This window comes from Pseudophryne corroboree, chromosome 12 (assembly GCF_028390025.1).
Source record: "Pseudophryne corroboree isolate aPseCor3 chromosome 12, aPseCor3.hap2, whole genome shotgun sequence".
NCBI classification, from domain to species: Eukaryota; Metazoa; Chordata; class Amphibia; order Anura; family Myobatrachidae; genus Pseudophryne; species Pseudophryne corroboree.
Window position 1 is genome coordinate 149,083,778 of NC_086455.1, and position 21,374 is coordinate 149,105,151.

The 21,374-nt window shown below is 40.0% G+C and overlaps 1 protein-coding gene across 1 annotated transcript; it reads left to right on the top strand.

The window, feature by feature from the left end:
• Nucleotides 1-221: 221 nt before the first annotated feature.
• LOC134980763 (olfactory receptor 2A25-like) lies at nucleotides 222-19,935 on the top strand. Its single transcript, XM_063947722.1, has 2 exons — nucleotides 222-366; nucleotides 18,986-19,935. The coding sequence occupies exons 1-2, from the start codon at nucleotides 222-224 to the stop codon at nucleotides 19,933-19,935; spliced, it is 1,095 nt and encodes a 364-aa protein (XP_063803792.1).
• Nucleotides 19,936-21,374: the final 1,439 nt, after the last annotated feature.

The window sequence follows — 21,374 nt, forward strand, 5'->3', positions numbered from 1 at the left end:
GTGGCTCTCATGAGGACCGCCCCAGGAAAGGAAGACCAAGAGGATAAGTTCATTAGAGTTACCAGCCTCGGAAACTGATACTTAACTGCACCTCAGATTAGAGCCCACATAAATTCTTCACAGAGTTTAAGTAGCAGACAAATCTCAAATCAACTGTTCAGAGGAGACTGCGTGAATCAGGCCTTCATGGTCGAATTGCTGCAAAGAAGCCACTACTGAGGATGAACAACAAGATGAATATAATTGTTTGGTCCAAGAAACACGAGGAATGTACATTAGACCAGTGGAAATCTGTACTTTGGTCTGATGAGTCAAAATTTGAGATTTTTGGTTCCAACTGCTGTATCTTTGTGAAACGCAGAGAAGGTGAGCGGATGGTTTCTGCATGTGTGGTTCCCACTGTAAAGCATGGAGGAGGAGGTGTGATAGTGTGGGGATGCTTTGCTCGTGACACTGTTGGTGATTTATTCAAAAGTCAAGGCACACTTAACCAGCATGGCTACCACAACATTCTGCAGTGCCATGCCATTCCATCTGGTTTATGCTTACTGGGACCATCATTTGTTTTTCAACAAGACAATGACCCCAAACACACCTCCAGGCTATGTAAGGGCTACTTGACCAAGAAGGAAAGTGATGGAGTGCTGAGTCAGATGACCTGGCCTCCACAATCACCTGACCTAAATCCAATTGAGATGGTTTGTGATGAGTTGGGGGTTTTCAGTTTATAGATAGACAGTTAAAAGATAGACAGTCATTAGGTATAAAATTCAGACAGTCAAAAGTCCGACAGGGTCAAAAGTCAGGCACCAAATTTTTTTTATTTTATTTTTCCTGTGTTTTTTACAACTTTTGCCTCATTTACTATCCATGTCACAAACTATTACCTTTTAGTAAAGTTGTGGTGAGCGAAGCGAGACACCGAGCCTGAAGCATGGCGAGGGGACAAATTTCACCAAATTTGGGTTAAAAATGTTTAAAAACAAAACAATTTTTTATGCGTCTGACTTATGACCCTGTCTGACTTTTGACCCTGTCTGACTTTTGACCCTGTCTGACTTTTGACCCTGTCTGACTTTAGACCATCTGAATTTTGACTGTTGACCATATGGTGTCTACCTAATTACTGTCTATCTTTTAACTGTCTATGTGCTATACCACACCCATGAGTTGGACCACAGATTCAATGAAAAGCAGCCAACAAGTGCTCAGCACCTCTGGGAACTCCTTCAAGACTGTTGGAAAACCATTCCAGGAGACTACCTCATGAAGCTGATTGAGTGAATGCCAAGAGTGTGCAAAGCTGTAATCAAAGCAAAAGGGGGCTACTTTAGATAGATAGATAGATAGATAGATAGATATGCAATCTGTAATGGTTAGCAAGCCTTTGTGGTGACTGGTCACAACCCATCTGGTGGATGACAACATTCCGTAATCATGTGCTGCTACTGTACCATTGCATTGGGAAGTAATTTATCAAAATATTTTTATTTTATAAGTACAATCTCTAAATAAATAATTATGCAGACTCCTTGGGGTAAATTTACTAAGCTGGGAGTTTTTTTAGAACTGGCGATGTTGTTCATAGCAACCAATCAGATTCTATTATTTTTTGGAAGCAGCTAGATAAATGTTAAGTAGAATCTGCTTTGAGACAGTTCTAAAAAAAAACTCTCACCTTAGTAAATGTACCGCCCTGTCTCCCAAAGCATGATTCCACATTGCCTAATTTGTTATCTCATATCTATCCTCTGGTGCCTTCCCCTCCTCTCCATACATGCCCTGGTCTCTACCATTAAGATACTCTTCCTTGCACTCTATCCAACTAACACCCCAGCTACTTAATGTCACAAATCACTGATGAATGGAAGCTTGGTATCTTGCAGGATTAATTTCACAGAGGACTGCTGCAGTGCTCATAGGACTGGTGATTTCTTTTTTACTGATGTCTACATGGTATTGATGTGTGAACTATAGATATGGGTCACAGCAATTTGCTGCCATAGCAACCCAGTGTGCTCTGGAACACTGCCGGCAACCTGGTTCCGCAATGTGTAGTCAGTCAGCATTACCTCAATCTCCCTCTGCCAATTATATCACCTGGCGCCTCTCTATTTAGGGAAATTAGTGCTAAGCCACAGTGCTTGGTTATTGCTGCTCTTGGTGTTAAAATGCCTTGGTTACCCATTTTGTTAAAGAGTTTCATGATTAATCTTGCTGTGTATCAAATTCTGCCTGAGACTGGAAAAGATCTTGTTAACAATCTCCAAGGAAGATAAAGGAGATAAAAATATCAGGAGGACAAACATTACTCAAATGCCTCTAACATAGGAGGTAATTCTGAGTTGATCGCAGCAGCAGGTTTGTTAGCAATTGGGCAAAACCATGTGCACTGCAGGGGAGGCAGATTTAACGTGCAGAGAGAGTTAGATTTGGGTGGGTTATTTTGTTTCTGTGCAGGGCAAATACTGGCTGCTTTATTTTTACACTGCAAATTAGATTTCAGTTTTCTAACTCTCTCTGCACATGTTATATCTGCCTCCCCTGCAGTGCACATGGTTTTGCCCAATTGCTAACAAACTTGCTGCTGCGATCAACTCAGAATTACCTCCATAGTCATTGCGTGGCCGTACACAGTTATGACTGTCCACAAGGTTTTTAAATCTGTCCTTCCAAAATTTGCTAATAAATGTTATGGTACATTCTCTGTGTTGTCCATTCCTTTATATTTTACACTTGAACTTCAATTACATAGAAATATGCACCATGTTAATCTCATACTCCATGTTGTAAATTTACTAAGGTGGGAGTTTCATAGAACTGGTGATGTAGCCCATAGCAACCAATCATTTTATATCTATTATCTTCTTGAACCTGCTAGATAAATGATGAGTAGAATCTGATTGGTTGCTATGACCAACATCACCAGTTCACCAGTGTTGGTGTCTTGCCCATAGTTACAGGCTATGGCAGTTCACTGCAAAAACTGTCATCCAGACAAATCACTGATTTAACAAATTTGTATGAATAACAGGTTTTGTCAATTTTCCAGTGTTTTGAAGCAAATGGTCGATTGTCATTTGCTTTCGTCCATTACCAGATTTTCATTCCAACCAGCCTGATCTCTCAGATAATCTGGCAGATAATTGTACAGTGTATGCCTAGCTTTACTTCTGTAATTTACAGAAGCTTATAAATAGGGATTGTTATCCTGGAGCTTTATCTGTCTTTTTGGTGTGTAAAAATAATATCATTTTCTCCGAGCAATGTGGTTATAAAATGAAAGGAAAAGAAAATTAGATCACAGTGTATACTGTTTTACAAGGTGGAATATAAAAACTCACCACACTGTATAAATGACAGTAGTAGGCATTGGGCAATCCTAACACCAGAGCCGTAACTAGACATTTTGGTGCCTTGTGGCAGAAATAGAATTGGTACCCCCCATTTTCAAAACAGACACAATGCGTAGCGAAGGCGTGCATAAAAAATATTGATGCATGGCTTCACGTGGAAGGAAAATGGTCACAAAATAATACCAATTTATATTACACTGCACAATAGTCTCCATTATTCAAATTACACCACACAGTAGTGCAACATATACACATTATACCAGTTAGAGCACCTTATAGTCATTACATCAGGTTGAGCTGCTTTTACACATTACACCAGGTAGAGTCCCCTTTCAGACATTACCACACAGTACATTATATACATTATGGCAGGTAGAATCCCATATACACATTATGCTAGTTAGAGCCCCCTTGCACACATTACACCAGATAGAGCCTCCTTTTACACATTACACCAGGTAGAGTTCTCTTTTACAATACCAGGTAGAGCCCCTTTTACACATTGTTCCAGGTACAGTCCCCTTTAACACATTCTGCCAGGTATAGCCCCTGTTACACATTGTACCAGGTACAGTCCCCTTTTACATGTTACACCAGGTAGAGCCCCTTTTACACATTAAGCAAGGTAGAGTCCCCTTTTACACATTGTGGCAGGTAAAGCCCCTGTTACACATTGTGCCAGGTACAGTCCCCTTTTACACATTACATCAGGTAGAGCCTCTTTTACAACTTATGGCAGGTAGATTCCCCTTTTACAATGCCAGATAGAGCCCACTTTTACACACTGCATCAGGTAGAGCCCCCTTGTACACATTGCACCAGGTAGATCCCACTTTGACATATTACGCCAAGTAGAGTCCCCTATTTCAACACCAGGTAGAGGCACTTTTACACATTGTGACAGGTAGGGCCTCCTTATATGCCAGACAGAGTCCCTTTTACACATTGCTTTAGTTAGATCTCCCTTTTACACATTGCATCAGGTAGAACACCCTTTTACACACTGCACCAGTTAGAGCCCCCTTTTACACACTGCACCAGGTAGAGCCTTCTTTTACACACTGTGCTAGGTAGAGCCCCATTTTACAAGAAGGGGGTGAGGTGTGTGTGTGTGTGTGTGTGTGTGTGTGTGTGTGTTATACTTACGTCTGAATCCGGAGCAGCTGCTTCCATCTACCGTCCTATACCCATGCTCTGTTCTTCTCCTACCGCAGGCATACAAGAGGATGTCAGGACTCAGGACGGTCAGAGCGTAGAAGGTACACATCAGAATGCAGCAGCGCGTAATTGTCTGGCTGCCTGTGTGAGCAGTAGCCAGGATAGTATGGCAGCGGCGGCGGGAGCACAGCTGTGTGGCTGCTGCTGGCAGTCCTGCATGCACAGTGCACATGCGCTGTGTGCCAAGCAGCACTAGCACACCACTAGTTATGGCTCTGCTTAACACTGTCATCCTATCCTGTTCAGCAACAGAGTGTCCTCTTTACATCTGGGTGTTCAGTATTTGGACATTCATTTCACTATCCTGATGGCTGTCGGTGTGATAAGGAATATTTTGCTATAACCAGACCTATAAATCTGAAACTATAATAATCCTAACTAACTAACTAAATAAATAAATAAATAAATAAATAAATACATAAATACATGGTCCAGTTAAATATATTAAAATAAAACTTTATTATAAAGGTAAAACATAAATTAAAATAATTTATAAGAAGGGGGATAAGTAAACGAGACTCCTGTTCTAGAAAATAATGTATACTTAGGGGTATATTTAAGAGTTGGGAAGACATTTTCGGATTGTGCTTCTGCCTGATATTTAAAGGGAACTGCGTCTACTAGCAAGACATGTCTAGTAAAAGCACTCCTCTTTTAAAATATCAATCAGAAATACGATCTGAAATTATCTGTTTTGCAACTCAACTCTTGATAAATTAACCCCATAGTTTCCTTAGCAGAATATAGCAACATGTTCCATGGTGTCCTGATCACTTCCACAGGCTGGAGTATATAAACCTTGTAGTTTCACTTTTTCCCCATCTCCTGATTATTGGAACCATGATATTGAATACCCAGATGTAAAGAAGACATGCCATTGCTGAGCAGCCACTGTAGGACAAGAGTGTTAAGATTGTCCAGTGCCTACCTTTGTTATTTATATGGTGAGTATTTATATTCCACCATACAATAACATTCACCTGGTCAGAAATGGATTAGCTGCCCACGGGAGGACCATCCATTGCTGCCTTAGAAGCCCATCTCCACCTCCCCTAGCTTATACCCAATTGAATTCCATCTCTATGTGCGGGTGCAACATCATGTGATACCTTGTGTAATGTATGTAAGGAGCTCTACCATAGCATACTGTGTGTAAGGGACTCTTCTGTGGTGTAATGTGAATTGGTACTATTCTGTAGTCATGCTCCTTCCCTATGAAGCCACCCTCGTACCCCCCTATATTTTTGGATGGTGCCATCTGCACACACTGATCCTATTTTAAATATTGTAGGAAGGGGCTAGCACCAAAATATCTATTCACGGCACTGATATATACTGTAGTATGAAAGGTCTTCAAGAATATCAGGCACTTCTGGCACAAGTCATCCACAACACTATAGTTGTATAATTTAGCACTATATATGCTTTATGTGCTACTTGTTGGGACTGTATGAGCCATGAAAATACAGAAAAATAATTACTGTTCATAATTATAAAACTGTTCAATAAAGGGATGACTCCTTAATTAAGAAATTGCGTTACTACACTAACAAACATTGTTTATCACTTACATAGATTGAAGACTGCCCTATAAATGTGTGTTTGTTATTAATAATTATTTAGTCCCACATATATGTATTTTATAAATGTTATCGGCTACCAAGATATATAGAATACAGACTGCCTAAGTAGAGGACTGATGATTTAAAATGCTGTACAGTATATTAAATTAGAATTTTTGTTGTGTTTAAAACATTGTACTCATCCATACAGTATGTTTACCTGGTACCTTATACCCCTTTCACTTCTGGGTCCTCGCTTGGTGTGAAAGGGTCTACCCTTGGTTGTGTTAGCCAAGAATCTGACACTGGTCGCGAACCCGGCACTGACTCACGGATCATCTTAAAAGTAGGCAGAGAGGATTACCGACTCTGGAGATTATGGGGTACATTTACTAAGCAGTGATAAGAGCGGAGAAGTGAGCCAGTGGAGAAGTTGCCCATGGCAACCAATCAGCACTGAAGTAACATCTATAATTTGCATGCTATAAAATTATACAGAGCTGCTGATTGGTTGATGGGGAAACTTCTCCACTGGCTCACTTCTCTGCTCTTATCACTGCTTAGTAAATGACCCCCTAAGTCAGGTATGTCCACACTGCGGCCCTCCAGCTGTTGTGAAACTACACATCCCAGCATGCCCTGACACAGTTTTGCTGTTTGAGAATGCTAAAGCTGTGTCAGGGCAAGCTGGGATGTGTAGTTTCTCAACAGCTAGAGGGCCGCAGTTTGGACATGCCTGCCCTAAGTCATCTTCAATCGCTTTCAAAGGGACATTCATTCTGCAGTGTAAACGTGGTTTCAAGCAGCTTGAAACTGTAGTCAATAACCCAGGTCGGCCCTCGGTTTTTGGTGGAAAGTGGTAATTACTGAAGTGAATAACTGGGCCTCATTAAGAATAACATTTAAGCTGGATCTCCACTTATTGTTAGGGTGATTCTACAACATAGGGGGTCTATGTGCTAAGCCTTGGTGAGAGATAAAGTGGACGAAGCTAAAATACCAACCAATCAGCTCCTGTCATTTTTCAAACACCGCCTGTAACGTGACAGTTAGGATCTGATTGGCTGGTAGTTTATCTCTGTTTACTTTATCTCTCTCAAAGGCTTAGTACATAAGGAATAATTCAGACAGACCTGATCGCAGCAGAAAATTTGTTAGCTGATGGGCAAAACCATATGCACTGCAGGTGTGGCAGATATAACATGTGCAGAGAGAGTTATGGGCCCTACACACATACCGATCCACCGCCGAGCTGCCGGAGGGCGGACACGGCCGACGGGCGACCCGGCAGCGAGGGGAGTGAAGTGTCTTCACTCCCCCTGTCACCCGGCTCCATAGTACTGCATGCTAATATGGACAATCTCGTCCATATTGGCCTGCATGCATAAGCGATGGGGCACCAAAGATTAACGAGCGCGGGGCCGTGCATCATTAATCATTGGTGCCTACACATAGAACGATATGAACGAGTTCTCGTTCATTTATGAACGAGAACGTTCATATCATTATGTTTTATCTGCCAGTGTGTAGGGCCCATTAGATTTGGGTGGGTTATTTTGTTTCTGTGCAGGGTAAATACTGGCTGCTTTATTTTTACACTGCAATTTAGATTTCATATTGAACACACCCCACCCAAATCTAACTCTCTCTGCACATATTATATCTGTCCACCCTGCAGTGCACATGTGGGGTAATTCAGACCTGATCGCTAGCAGGCAATTTTTGCACTACTGCAGTCAGATAGTCGCCGCCTGAAGGGGGAGTGTATTTTAGCTGTGCAAGTGTGCGAACGCATGTGTAGCAGAGCTGTACAAACTGATTTTGTGCAGTCTCTGCCCAGGACTTACTCAGCTGCTGCGATCACTTCAGCCTGTCCGGGATCGGAAATTACGTCAGACACCCGCCCTTCCAACGATTGGACACTCCTGTGTTTTGCCAGACACTCCTTGAAAACAGTCAGTTGACGCCCACAAACGCCCTCTTCCTGTCAATCTCCTTGCGAGCGCCCGTACAAATGGATCCTTCATACAAACCCATCGCTGAGTGGCGATCCGCTATATACCCATGCAATGCACCTGCGCATTGCATGGGTATAAAGTTTAGACGTGATCGCCCGCTATACGAAAACGCAGCCTATCGATCAGGTCTGAATTACCCACTTGGTTGTGCCCAACTGATAACAAATTTTCTGCTGTGGTCAGATCTGAATTTCCCCCATAGACCTTATATTGTACTTATACACTACATGGAATTCTATATTTGTTGTAAAACTTACCAATGTGTAATATTACTTCCTTAAGGAGGGAAAGCAATGCTGTTACTGGCTTCCTGACTATAAAAACAATTTGATATTGTCAGATTTATACATTAAATAGCAAACACTTATTTATATTTAAAGGAACACTGAATACTATTAATATACAGAAGACACAACAAGGGTTCACAGCTGAACACGTTTTAATTATACACTTTCAATTCTAATATGCTACATTTCTCATCTGTATGTTTGTTATTTTGTAAATGATCTTTATATGAATTAATAAATATGACATTTTGATTTCATTTTTGATTTGTGCACCAATTATAGATGCTCTGTGGGGGTAATTCAGACCTGGTCGCACACAGGCTGTATTTTGCACTGTTGCGACTTGGTAATCGCCACATACAGGGGAGGCGGCAATCGCTGTACAGGGGTGCGAACGGCTGTGCAGAGAGCTGCACAAACAATAGTTTCTGCAGTTTCTGCACACCCAGAACTTACTCAGCCACTGCAAAGATCTGGGATGTTGCTTACGTCAGGAACCCTCCCTGGAAACCTCCGGGCATGCCTGCGTTTTCCTGGACCCTCCCTGAAAACGGTGAGTTGACACCCCTGGACAGCCTCCTCCTGTCAATCTTCTAGCATCCGCTGGAGCGAATGCTTTCTTCATACAGTCTGTCGCTGGCAGCCGATGCGCATGCTTTTTCACACCCGATTGCATGGCTGCAAAAATAATGCAGCATGCGATCGGATCTGAATGACCCCCAATGTCTTTTACTTAACTTAAGGGGAGATGTACTATGGGGGAGGGGGATCCTGGACTGCACATCCTAATTATATATATGGTGGGGATGCTCTACCATGCTGGGTCTTGCATTGCCACAAATAAAGAAAATACATTGCAGATTGTCACTCCACAGTACCAAGAACTGCTATTTAGAATAATTATAGTAAACTCTGCAATCTAACATAGAGCAGATCCGATGATCTTGGTACACTTTTTGGCCAAAAAATAATAGCCCACCCACCAGCACTTAGGTGACCTCGTCTCTGGCTGGTCCCTAACATTAATTTTGAATCTGGGGCGTGGGAACCCAACAAGATGGCAAGAGCCAGTCACCCCCGGGGCAACACACCAGTAAGATGTTGGTGAGTGCTAAGAAAGATAAGAAAACTACTGCATGTATTAAAAATGTTACAAAGGTGAAAAGTGTTGGTGGGAAAAATAAATAAATATACATGAAACAAATTGTAGTATTAGTAAAAAAAACATATTAAGAGTGTTAAAAAGTGCTAAATTAAATGTCATAGTGGGCCACCCCAAGGTAACCCGCACACTATCCCAGGGGGTCCGCACCTAAAACCCATCCCCAAAATTGACAAATTGTTCAAATATGCAGGGCTCACCTTCATTGTGCCTTTAGCTTTAATTTGCAGTCTGTGAGTACCAGAGACCCATGGTCAATAAAATCAATCAGGACAGTTGGGAGGGGTGCTACACCAAGCTGAAGGAGTCTCGGTCCTCATGTGTACCATGTACACAATATTGAATATATGGGGGAGGGTTTCCTGGACAGCACACCTAAATATTATATATTTAGTGGGAGGTGCTAGAAACAAGTACACTGAGATGTACAGTATTAACATCTTTGCCGCCGGAGTGGATGGGAGAAATGGTGTGTATGCATGCTAACGTGTGAACAAACTATAAGCTACAAATGTCTAGTGTGCACAAGAGCTGCCAAGGTCACTTTCCTGAATTAATGTCACCACATTTAAAAAAGTACGTAAAGCAAGAAGGCGGAAATTAACACTATACCAAGAAGCTTGTCAACAAAAGATGAGCAGGTTAATAACAACAATGATACATCACTTGTTGGTGGGCAAATTTGAAAGTGGTCCTCTGTTTACAGGCCAAAGAAATGACTAATAAATTTAAAGTCTATAATAAGGTGCAGGTTGAAATATATCTTTCAAAGGTTGATAACCTTAAACATAAAAATTCTACACCACAAATAGAAAAGGAGACTAAACTTGAAAGTGTGTTCATTACAGAATTCAAGGATCAACATAGATCTATTGAAAAAGTAATAAAAAAAAAACACCCACTGGGGACGCGTATGAATGGACCGCATTATTGGTGCTCTCGATCCCGAGAGACCAATTCACATTTACAGGAAGGCTCCAAATCTGAAAAATAATCTTGCCTCCAGCACTTTCCCGTCCACCTCCTAAAAAACCTCATGGTACTTCAAAAGACTTTTACAGATGTGGTAATTGCTCAGGTTGTAGGAATATCAAAAGCGAGGAATATAATAAAATTGAGAATATCAACATTAACAGCAAACAAGTGGAAATAAAAGAATTTAGAACGTGTGACACTAAAAACTTTATTTATGCCATCAGGTGCACGTGTGATTTGTTTTACATTGGATGAACTTGAAGAATGCTCAAATCCACATTGGTGAGCATATAAGAGTTTATATACCCAATCTCTTCCAGCCCGCTTTACAAATGTTCATAGATGCTCTGTTACTGATATCACAGGGTTTTGTGGTTTCAGACACATACAAGGTATTCTCAGGTGTAGAGATCAAGCTTCCAGACTGGCTAGAGCAGAAAAGGGCTGTATTCATGCTTATGGATTCAGTATGATATCCCAATGGACGGGATGCCGGTGGTCAGAATACCGACAGCGGCATCCCGAACAAAAGAATCCCGGCAGTCCCCTGAAAAGTACATTAACCCTCCCCTGCCCCCTACCCTAAACCTAACCTTCCCTTGTGGGTACCTAAACCTAACCCTCCCAGGTGGTGCCTGTCCCTCCCCGGTAGTGCCTAACCTTAACCCTCCCTTCCCACTGCCTAAACCTAATCCTTCCCACTTGGTGCCTAACCCTAACATCCCCTTCTAAGTGCCTAAACCTAACCCTCCCTCCCCGGTACCTAATCATACCCTTCCCATCACTGCACCCTAACCCCCCTTCTAATGCCTAAACCTAATCTCCCGCCCCCCGCGGCAGGACACAAGCGCTGGAAGAATGAACGGGATTCCGGCTGTTGGAATTTTGATACTGGGATCATGACCCCCGTTGTGATTTAGATGCCAGGCTTATGGTGTCCTTCGGTAATCCGGAGTCGGTATATCGACGACTGGATCCCATCCTTCAAGATCTTATCTGCATCCCATGCATACAACACCTTAAACCTGAATGGCTTAAATGTAGACTTCGAGCTGAAATGGTTTCTTTAATGTTCAGGCCTCCCTATCTTCTATTGCATGCCAGTCTTTTCCATGTCTTTAATATTGAGGTGACTGGTGTCTATAAGATTCTGTATTTTAATGATAATATTTTTAATTCGGCCCAGTTTTATACCAGTTTTGGACAATGCTTTGTTATCCATTATGTGTTTCATTTATTGTTGTTGTCTCAGCATCCCTCATATTGTTTGTAGTTACCATGACAACAGTGTGGGCACACATGGGAGAATGGGTTGTTTAAACAGAGCCCTATTCCCATTTACATTGAACAGTCACATTCATTGAACTAAATTTCCTAGCATTTTCTTTCCTGCTACTTCCAGTTTCCACAATTTTGACCTCTCTGACTACTGGTTTTGGTTGGACAGCATACACCATGCACATGAAGGACTTCATTACCTAGAATGCACCTGGCTTCCTTGGAATACAGTGGCCTAATGTGGCTACAACAAAAGGACTGAGAAACAGGATTATCTACCTTATAATGTATTTATATATTGCGGACACAACTTAATATCACGTTGCTCAAATGTCTTATTTTAATGTATTTTTGATTGCTAAATCAATCAACAATGACAACTTCCTGCCTTAAATATCAAGCTCCCCACACCACCAACATTGAAAAAGGTCCTGAAGACTGAAATGCGCTGATATGATACAAGAAGTGTGAACAGCTACCTATTTTGATGCTTATTTTAGGGAGGGGGGGGGGGGGCTAACTTTTTTTATGGACCTTGATTTGTTTTTAATGTTTTTATTTTGTTTACCTGCATTTTTGTGCAACCATCTTGAACTTTTTCATGACTTTTGTTACTGTATGTCCCTATTTGTTTCTACTTCTTTGGATGGTATATGTGTGGAATACATCTCCTTTTTAAATTGTTTTTATATACTTTTATATGCTTCATTCAACCTTATTTTTGGATTGTAATACTTGGCTTATTATCTGCACTAAATGGAAAGATAAAAGCATAGATTTTTTGGGGAAGAAAGAAACAGCACAAAGATATCTTGATAAGATTGCCATCATCTAATACAGTGTGAGTTTGGGAGCGCAGTCACACCTACTGTCTAAAGATATCATCATAGGAGTGATACCACTTTACACAGTTTGAGCTGGGCTATGCAATTTTTAATCTACAAGTTAAGGATACCTTCATGGGATTAATAAATAGTTTTCATGTACTTCATACATCATTAAGAAACCATTATATGTTCATATTAACGCTCTTAAGTGTGAGTCAGGTACGCCCACTTTTTCTCTGATCCTTCCCCTTTATTAAGTCTTAAAGATACCTTCATGTGTTTATCACTCTTGCTAATCTTGTGAGTTGGGTACGCTGTGCCTTTTATATATCTAGGATTCCCCTCCTCTCAGTTTTTGCATTTGGTCTGGTGGAATGAACATACAGTACTACACATTGTTTTTTGTTTGTTTTTTCTTTATATCCACTTAGTGAATAATACTTCAAAACGTCTGTCAGAGGCGGATCTCTATTCATATGATTTCTGGATGATAAACTTTATCCACCAACAAGGGATGTATCATTGTTGTTATTAACCTGCTCATCTTTTGTTGACTAGCTCCGTGGATAGTGTCCTTTTCCACCTTCTTGCTGTGTAAACATCTGAAAGTATTTCAATAGTATGGGGACTGCAACATTTTTAGGTAAAAGTTATTTTCTCTACGCTATCTGTTTTCATATATGCAGATGTTCAATGTACAGTAAGTGTTATAAAACACTGGTTAAAGTGCATTTGACATTAATCACCTCTTGATACATCTCCCCCATTACGTTTTAATGTGACCACCCTGCAATGTTCCAAAATAGGCTCAGAATCAGTTCTTTCTAGCATATACAATATCTATTTAAGATAATGAGCCCTACACACCCAGCGAGCAGCCGCTGAGCTGCCCGACGGTGGATACGGCCGACGGACGACCCGGTGGTGGAGGCAGTGAAGTTTCTTCACTCCCCCGTCACCCGGCTCCATAGCAGTGCAAGCAAATATGGACGAGATCGTCCATATTGGCCTTCATGCACAAGCGATGGAGCACCAACGATGAACGAGCGTGGGGTCGCGTATAGTTCATCGTTGGTGATACAAACTGAATGATATGAACGCGTTCTCGTTCATTAATGAACGAGAATGTTCGTATAGTTTCGTTTGTATCGCTCAGTGTGTAGGGTTGTTACTATAAATCTGTGCCATTACATTCACCAGTTCGGAATATGTAAATATTTATTTCTAAGTTGTAAATATAGGCAAAACGATCAGTTCCATTGTTTCTGGAGACACATCAATGCAGTGTTTCTACATGTTCCGTGGGGATGTAGTCATTTTACCTACAATCAAAATCCGGACGGTCAAAACACCGACAACCGTTGACCGATGGTCAAAATACAGACAAGGTCAAAATACCGACATGGTTGCAATACTGACATTAAAAATGTCGACGCGGTCAAAATACCGATGGGATTTTAATTGTTGGAAAATTATACTGATCCCGTTGTGTGAGGTATTAAGGGTGTGATTTAAAGTACTGTAATTAATTTATTCAGCAGTTACATAATTTTCAGCTAATTTCACAATGAGAAGAAAATGTGAAGTCAATAATGGCCTTGTTAGGATTGCATCCTAATTAAGTATGAAATTGAATGTACAGTATAATGAGAGCTATTTAAGGAATCAATGGAAACTATTCTCCCCTGTGTAAATATTTCCTTTGCACACATTATAATAACCTGTATATAAGGTTAAGTTACATTACATGTCTCTTACACTGACAAAGCTGAATCCACAAAACAATCTTTTTTATAGATATACAATACTTTTCCAATCCTCTCTTCTGAGGTATAAATTACTGTACAAACCATATTCCTTAAAGGTATATTTAATTGAAGGTTCTTCTGGAATATTATGGGCAAGGATATTTTTGCATTAGCAGTATATTGTGAATATCAATAATTAATTTGATTATTATAATGTGTAAAGTGCAAAACAAATTCAGATTTGTCTTCAGGTAAATTTTTGATTTTTTCATTTTAAGTACCTGATTGCTGTGAATTCATTCTAAATCTTATGTTTTGGTTTGTTACAGTTAGTAACTTGTAGTTGATGGAACCATGCATTCTTTATTATAAATAAGCAACAAGTAGATTGTTACCTGCTAAATGGAAAAACTATGTTATGTATTGATTTGTAGACACACGTACTGTGATTAAAAGACAGAGGGACCTATTTACTAAGCCTTGGATGGAGATAAAGTGGAAGGAGATAAAGTACCAGCCAATCAGCTCCTAACTGTCATGTCACAGGCTATGTTTGAAAAATGACAGTTTGGAACTGGTTGGTAGGGACTTTATCTCCATCCAAGACTTAGTAAATAGACCCCAGAGTGCTTAAAGCTGACATACAGTAAGTACGATACAGCTGTTATACAAGTAGTGCATAACAGTCTTGATAAACCTTTGTATAAAATGTGGTAATGTGTGGTTAAAAAAGGGTTAGAAAGAAAACTTGGTTTTAAATATTTTTGAAATATGAAGGCCAGTCTTAGGGCGGGATGTAATGTTGCCCAAGTTTGGTGGCTGTGCATCCACTGCAACTGGCTTTCCACTTGGCCTGTGATTGGCTGCTAGTTGCAGAATGAATACCCAGCAGCACCATGAATGCAGCTCTGAATAGCACTACCCCCTCAAATTGTAAGTACTGTACATGTGTGTGACACAACTCAAACCCATTTAATGCATGTGTGCGTGAATGTGTGCATGCATAAATTTTATTTGCGCTTGCAGAAAGAAACATTTCACAGTGTGCATAATATGCACTGATTACTGCTGTGTGGCATAATAGGTAATTGGCTTTGCTACTGTGGACATAATATTTAAGGGTCACTTCTACTGTGGACATAATGTGCACGTGGCACTAGTACTGTGTGTAATAATGTGTAAGGGGCACTACTGATGTGGCATAATTTGTGAGAGGCTCCAGTGTGTGGCATAATGGGTAAAATGTATACTACTATGTAGACAAAGTGAATAAGGGGCTCTATTGTATGGCATAATGTGTATAAAGGGTACTACTGTATCTCATAATGTGAGTAGGGGGCACTACTGTGTGGTGTAAAGTGAATATCGTGACTACTGAGTGGTGAAATGTGACTAAGGGACACTACAATGCAATGTAATGTGAGTAAAGGGCACTACCATGTGGCTTATGTTGAATTGGGAGTTTAATTGTGTGGCCATACCCCTTCCCTATGGGACACCCCTTTTTATACACACGCCAAAGGTGCACACTGTCTCTTTTTAAAATATGGGGGGGGGGGCAATTCCCTTACTTTGCAGTGGCGTTTAGACCCCTAGATAAACTCCTTCCAACATGTCATGTTTTCAGGATTTCTATCTGTGGAAGCAGTTGGTATAATTACTGACCCAGCAAAAAAGATTAACATGTGCATGGTTAAAAAAATCCACAAAACATGACCTGTTGGTGGTATTTGAGGATGGGAGATGAGAACTATTGGTGCGTCACATATTATTTGTTTGGCTTACAAGGTATTTTTGCAAAATATGAAAATAAATATCAGAATAAAATGCCAAACCCTAATTTTTTGACATGTTTCCCTGTTCTTGCTGGGCTTTTAAAAATTATATTAAAAAAACATGTTTGAAGTAATTTGGTTAGTTTCCAATGTACAGTAGTTACAAGTATGGTGTGTTCTTCTGACTAATCTCTCATTTACAGTATTACTTCATTGCTCACGCCATTGTCATGACAGCATCTATCTTGTTTATTTTTCACATTTTTTAGATTCCCCAATTGTTAATTGCACATCACAAAAATGCTATGAATTGAAGTACAGGTTGAGTATCCCTTATTCAAAATGCTTGGGACCAGAGGTATTTTGGATATTGGATTTTTCCGTATTTTGGAATAAATGCATACTATAATGAGATATCATGGTGATGGGACCTAAATCTAAGCACAGAATGCATTTATGTTACATATACACCTTGTACACACAGCCTGAAGGTAGTTTTAGCCAATATTTTTTATAACTTTGTGCATTAAGCAAAGTGTGTGTACAGTCACACAATTCATTTATGTTTCACATACACCTTATACACACCGCCTGAAGGTCATTTAATACAATATTTTTAATAACTTTGTGTATTAAACAAAGTTTGTGTACATTGAGCCATCAAAAAACAAAGGTTTCACTATCTCACTCTCACTCAAAAAAGTCCGTATTTCGGAATATTCCGTATTTCGGAATATTTGGATATGGGATACTCAACCTGTATTTCAGTTTAGTCATTTTGCTTTATATTTATTTATTTACTAACTAACTAACTAACTAACTAACCTAACTAACCTAATGAAACCTTTTGCTGCAGATGATGAGAGGGACTTTCCCCCCCTAAAGTCATTGCCTGCAGCAAAGGATCCCATTTAAAATCAAAATAAAAAATTGAAACTTCTCACCTCTAGTACTAACCAATGTTGAGCAATTGCAGGTGGCTTCGAAGGTGACTTCAATGTACTGACATCAGATATATGAAAAAAGGTGATTTAAATTCGGGTTAGGGAATTTAAGTCCTTAAGTTTCTAGGAGTCCTTTTTCAAACTAGGGATCCCAGTAGAAGTTACAGCATGGTGATCAGTGTAATCACGAGATAATATCTTTTACACTACAGAAAAAAGTGATAGAGTAAATGGCAGTGGTTCACAAACCTGGTCTTTAAGGCACCCTAACAGTCCAGATTTTAAGGGAGAGCACAGATAAATTGATTGAAGTTACCTGTGCCCAAGCTTGGTTACCCTTAAAACCTAGGGGGTCATTCTGACCTGATTCATCGCAGCGCAGCGATCAGGTCAGAAGTGCACATGCGCCGGCGCTGCAGTGCTGCGCTGGCCGGGAGCTACTCCTGAAGTGCAAAAGCCGCACCGCTGTGCGATGCTTTTGTACTTCTGCAGAGGAGGAGGGGGCCTGACATGGGGGGCAGACTAGCCCTGTGCTGGGCATCCCCCCGCATGTCTGTGTTACTGATTGTACTGTAGCACTGCAAAATTTTCAGGGCTACGATCAGGTCAGAAGTAGGCCCCTAGACCGTTATGGTGCGTTGAGGACTGAGTTTGGGAACCCCTGGTCTAGGGATTACTGTATATTTACTAAAGGTTGATTTTCATTGATTTAAATCAATAAAAATCAATGAAAATTAACATTTAGTAAATACACCACTAGGGATGAATCTTCAGGGGAAAACACATTTGAAGGAGAACAGTCCCCAATTTCAAATAATCTTGCCCCTAGCAGCTATTTTCTGGTGATCACCTGTGCTCAAAAAATAATATTACCCTGCACTATGGAAAACATAAACTTTGTTTTCCATGTATAGAGTAGAGGACAAATGGGCCATATTTGAGGCAAAATTGCTTCTGTGCACTTTTGGTACTCACATCATAGTTGATGAGTTCCATCTTTCATATGATGTAACACTGTCATTTTCAAGTGGAGATCATTTTATGAAAACCTACATGTGGAGTACTAAATTTTCCAGATTTGTAAGACATATTAATGCAAAAGCAAGAAGTATAAAATACTCCTTTGTGACGTTTATAAAAACAAAAATTCACAGATGCTTCTTGCTCACTTTCATAAAAATTTACTTTAAAAAAAAACACTTTTTTGGGATATTTTGGTTATATTGTATTTAACGTTAGATTGAGCAAAAAAGAAATGCCGTCTGATAGTTTAGTTTATGTGGCTACTGCATTAAAATAATTACCAAATGTTAAAAAAAAGCCTTAGCACAGGAGTGAGAAACATCTCAGCAATAGAGAGTTTTTGTTGTTTTGTTTGGATTATATAATGTATGCAATGTTTTGATGATGACGAAAATGATAAAATCAACACTGTATTGTTATATGAAAGCATTAATAGTAAAAGTCCATGGTTTTTACAAAACAAAGGGGGAGATTCAATTCTTTTCACCCCTTTTCACACCCATACCGTTTCTGCCCTCAGGGGCGTAGTATCATTATTTCAGCTTGCTACCTCCGGAGTAGGGAGGCACCCAACCCTTTACACAGCTAAACCTGATCACTATGGGCGCAATATGCGCAATAACGGAGATCATTTTAGAAGGAAATTGGGCGTGATATGTCATTTGAATCTCACCCATAAAGTAAATCTCTTAAGTATAAGTTAAAGTATATACTCTTATGCATTTAACTACATACAGGCATATATAGCACATTGACAAATATTTCAAATGTTTTCTTTACACACTAATTTTGAACCTGCCTTTTTCTCCCAGGTACATTTTTATCAGAACAAATAATGGAAACAAACAAAACAATGGTCAAATATTTTATTTTGTTGGCTTTTGCTGATTTGCACCAGTTTCAATATCTTCTTATTTTTGTCTTTCTACTGACCTACATTACATGTGTCATAGGGAACTTTGCTATCATTGTTCTTGTTGGAGTAGAACCTTCTCTTCATAGAGTAATGTATTATTTTATTAGTGTATTCTCTGTTTTGGAAATTATGTTCGTCTCTGTCATTGTCCCAAAACTTTTAGACAATCTTATTGCAGCTAATAATGTTATTTATTTTAATGAATGCTTTGCTCAAATGTATATGTTTATTTCCTTGGCTGGAACTGAATGCTATCTGCTGGTAGTAATGGTCTATGACCGACATGTGGCTATTAATAATCCTTTACACTACTCAGCAATAATGACACCTACAGTTTGCATTAATTTGGCTCTTCTACCATGGATCATAGGATTTGCTATTAGTTCAATCCCTGTCTTCATCACAGCACATTTGGAATTCTGTGGTCCTAATATGATTGATCACTTCTTCTGTGACTTGGCTCCGCTGCAGAACTTGGCATGTTCCGATCCCTTTATAAGCATTCTATCTACAAGCACTGGAGCAGTATTCAATGCAGCTATGTCTTTCATTACAATCATAGGATTCTACATCCGTATAATAATGACTGTTAATAAGATCAAGAGCGAGGAAGGAAAACAGAAAGCTTTTTCCACATGTTCATCTCATCTTATTGTAGCTGGTCTATTTTATGGGACAGGCATCATTGTGTATGCCAAGCCTAAGGGAAGCCATTATGCCAAATATCTTACTTTTATGTACACAGCATTCACACCTATGATTAACCCTTTTATTTATACCTTTAGAAACAGGGATGTAAAAAAGGTTTTACTGAATTCAATTAGCAGGTTTATAAAACCAGTTTGATTGTAAAGCAAACAGTATAGTGCAATCTTTGATAATTTCTTTATAGTTTGCTTCAAAGAGACTATTTTTTTTAAATTTTTTTAATATATATTGACCGCAGTTACAGCGGTGGGGCTAGGGTGTTCACTGACCCCCTGCAAACTTAAAATTTGCGCCCTCCCATACTTTACAAAGGGACAGCATATTGAAAAAGGGGTGTGGCCACACAAAAATAGTTCCATTTCAAATGACGCCACACAGTAGCACAATTTATTTCACATTACACTGTACGTAGTAGCTTACAGCATACACATAAAGCCCAAAGTACACAGTAGTAGCGCAACTTATAAATAAAATGCACCCAGTAGTAGCGCTGCTTATGCACATACTTAATGTCAATAGTAGTAGCGCAACTTATACACATAATGTCCCCAGTAGTAGTAGTGCTACTTATACACATAATGCCCATAGAAGTGGTGCTGCTTATACACCTAATGCCCTACAGTAGTGCTGCTTACAGACATAAAGCCCACAGTAGTAGCGCCGCTTATACATAATGCCCACAGTAGTGCTAATTATACACATAATGCCCATAGTAGTGCCACTTATAAACATAATGCCCAGAGTAGTAGTGCTGCTTACATATAATGCCCCCAGTAGTAGTGCCGCTTAGACACATAATGTCACCAGTAGTAGTGCCACTTATACACATAATAAGATGTGTAGCAGTTAATCCTCTCCCTCTAACATACAGCAGCCCTGGTCCTGTGTAGCTCCACCTCTATTTAGGCATGACCACTGATGCTGTCACAGGGGGTTGGAAGAATTCTTCAGGTTGCCACTGCCGCTGCCTGTCATCCAGTGTGACAGGCACAGCGTCAGCCGCCAGGAGCAGGGGACATCGGAATGGATGCAGAGCAGGGAGAGCACCTCTCCAGCCTGGCACCTCCCTGCTTTGCATCCCTTTTCTGAGCAGGTTGTGATGGCCCTGCGTAGTTATGATACAAAAGAAGTGGCTGGTGCAATCCAGAACTGCCTTAAACATAACTGTGATGTATTGTTGAATACAAAAACTGTGACCACTGATCTTGCAGGAAATATCTTTTCAGGTACCTATTCTATTACAGTACAGTTTTTTACATGTACTAGTCTAAAACATTGGCATACTGTATACTCATATCTGGTTTTGGGCCCTGAGTGCCAACAGTTGCCCATGTTTTGCCACAAATGCAGTCGCAATGTAAAGGTGTTTTTTTTTCTGACATAGGTCCTGTTGTACTATAAATACTGGTTCCAGCTGGGTGAAATTACTGAAAGGGGCATACAGGTGCTCCGGTTTTGTGAATTGTACACACATGATGACTGGCAGTTACTTTTGCCATTGTCTTATTGGTACTCAACATTCAATACATTACCGCTTGAACTGAGACAAAGATTGTGGTTTATCTGATTATGGGCCT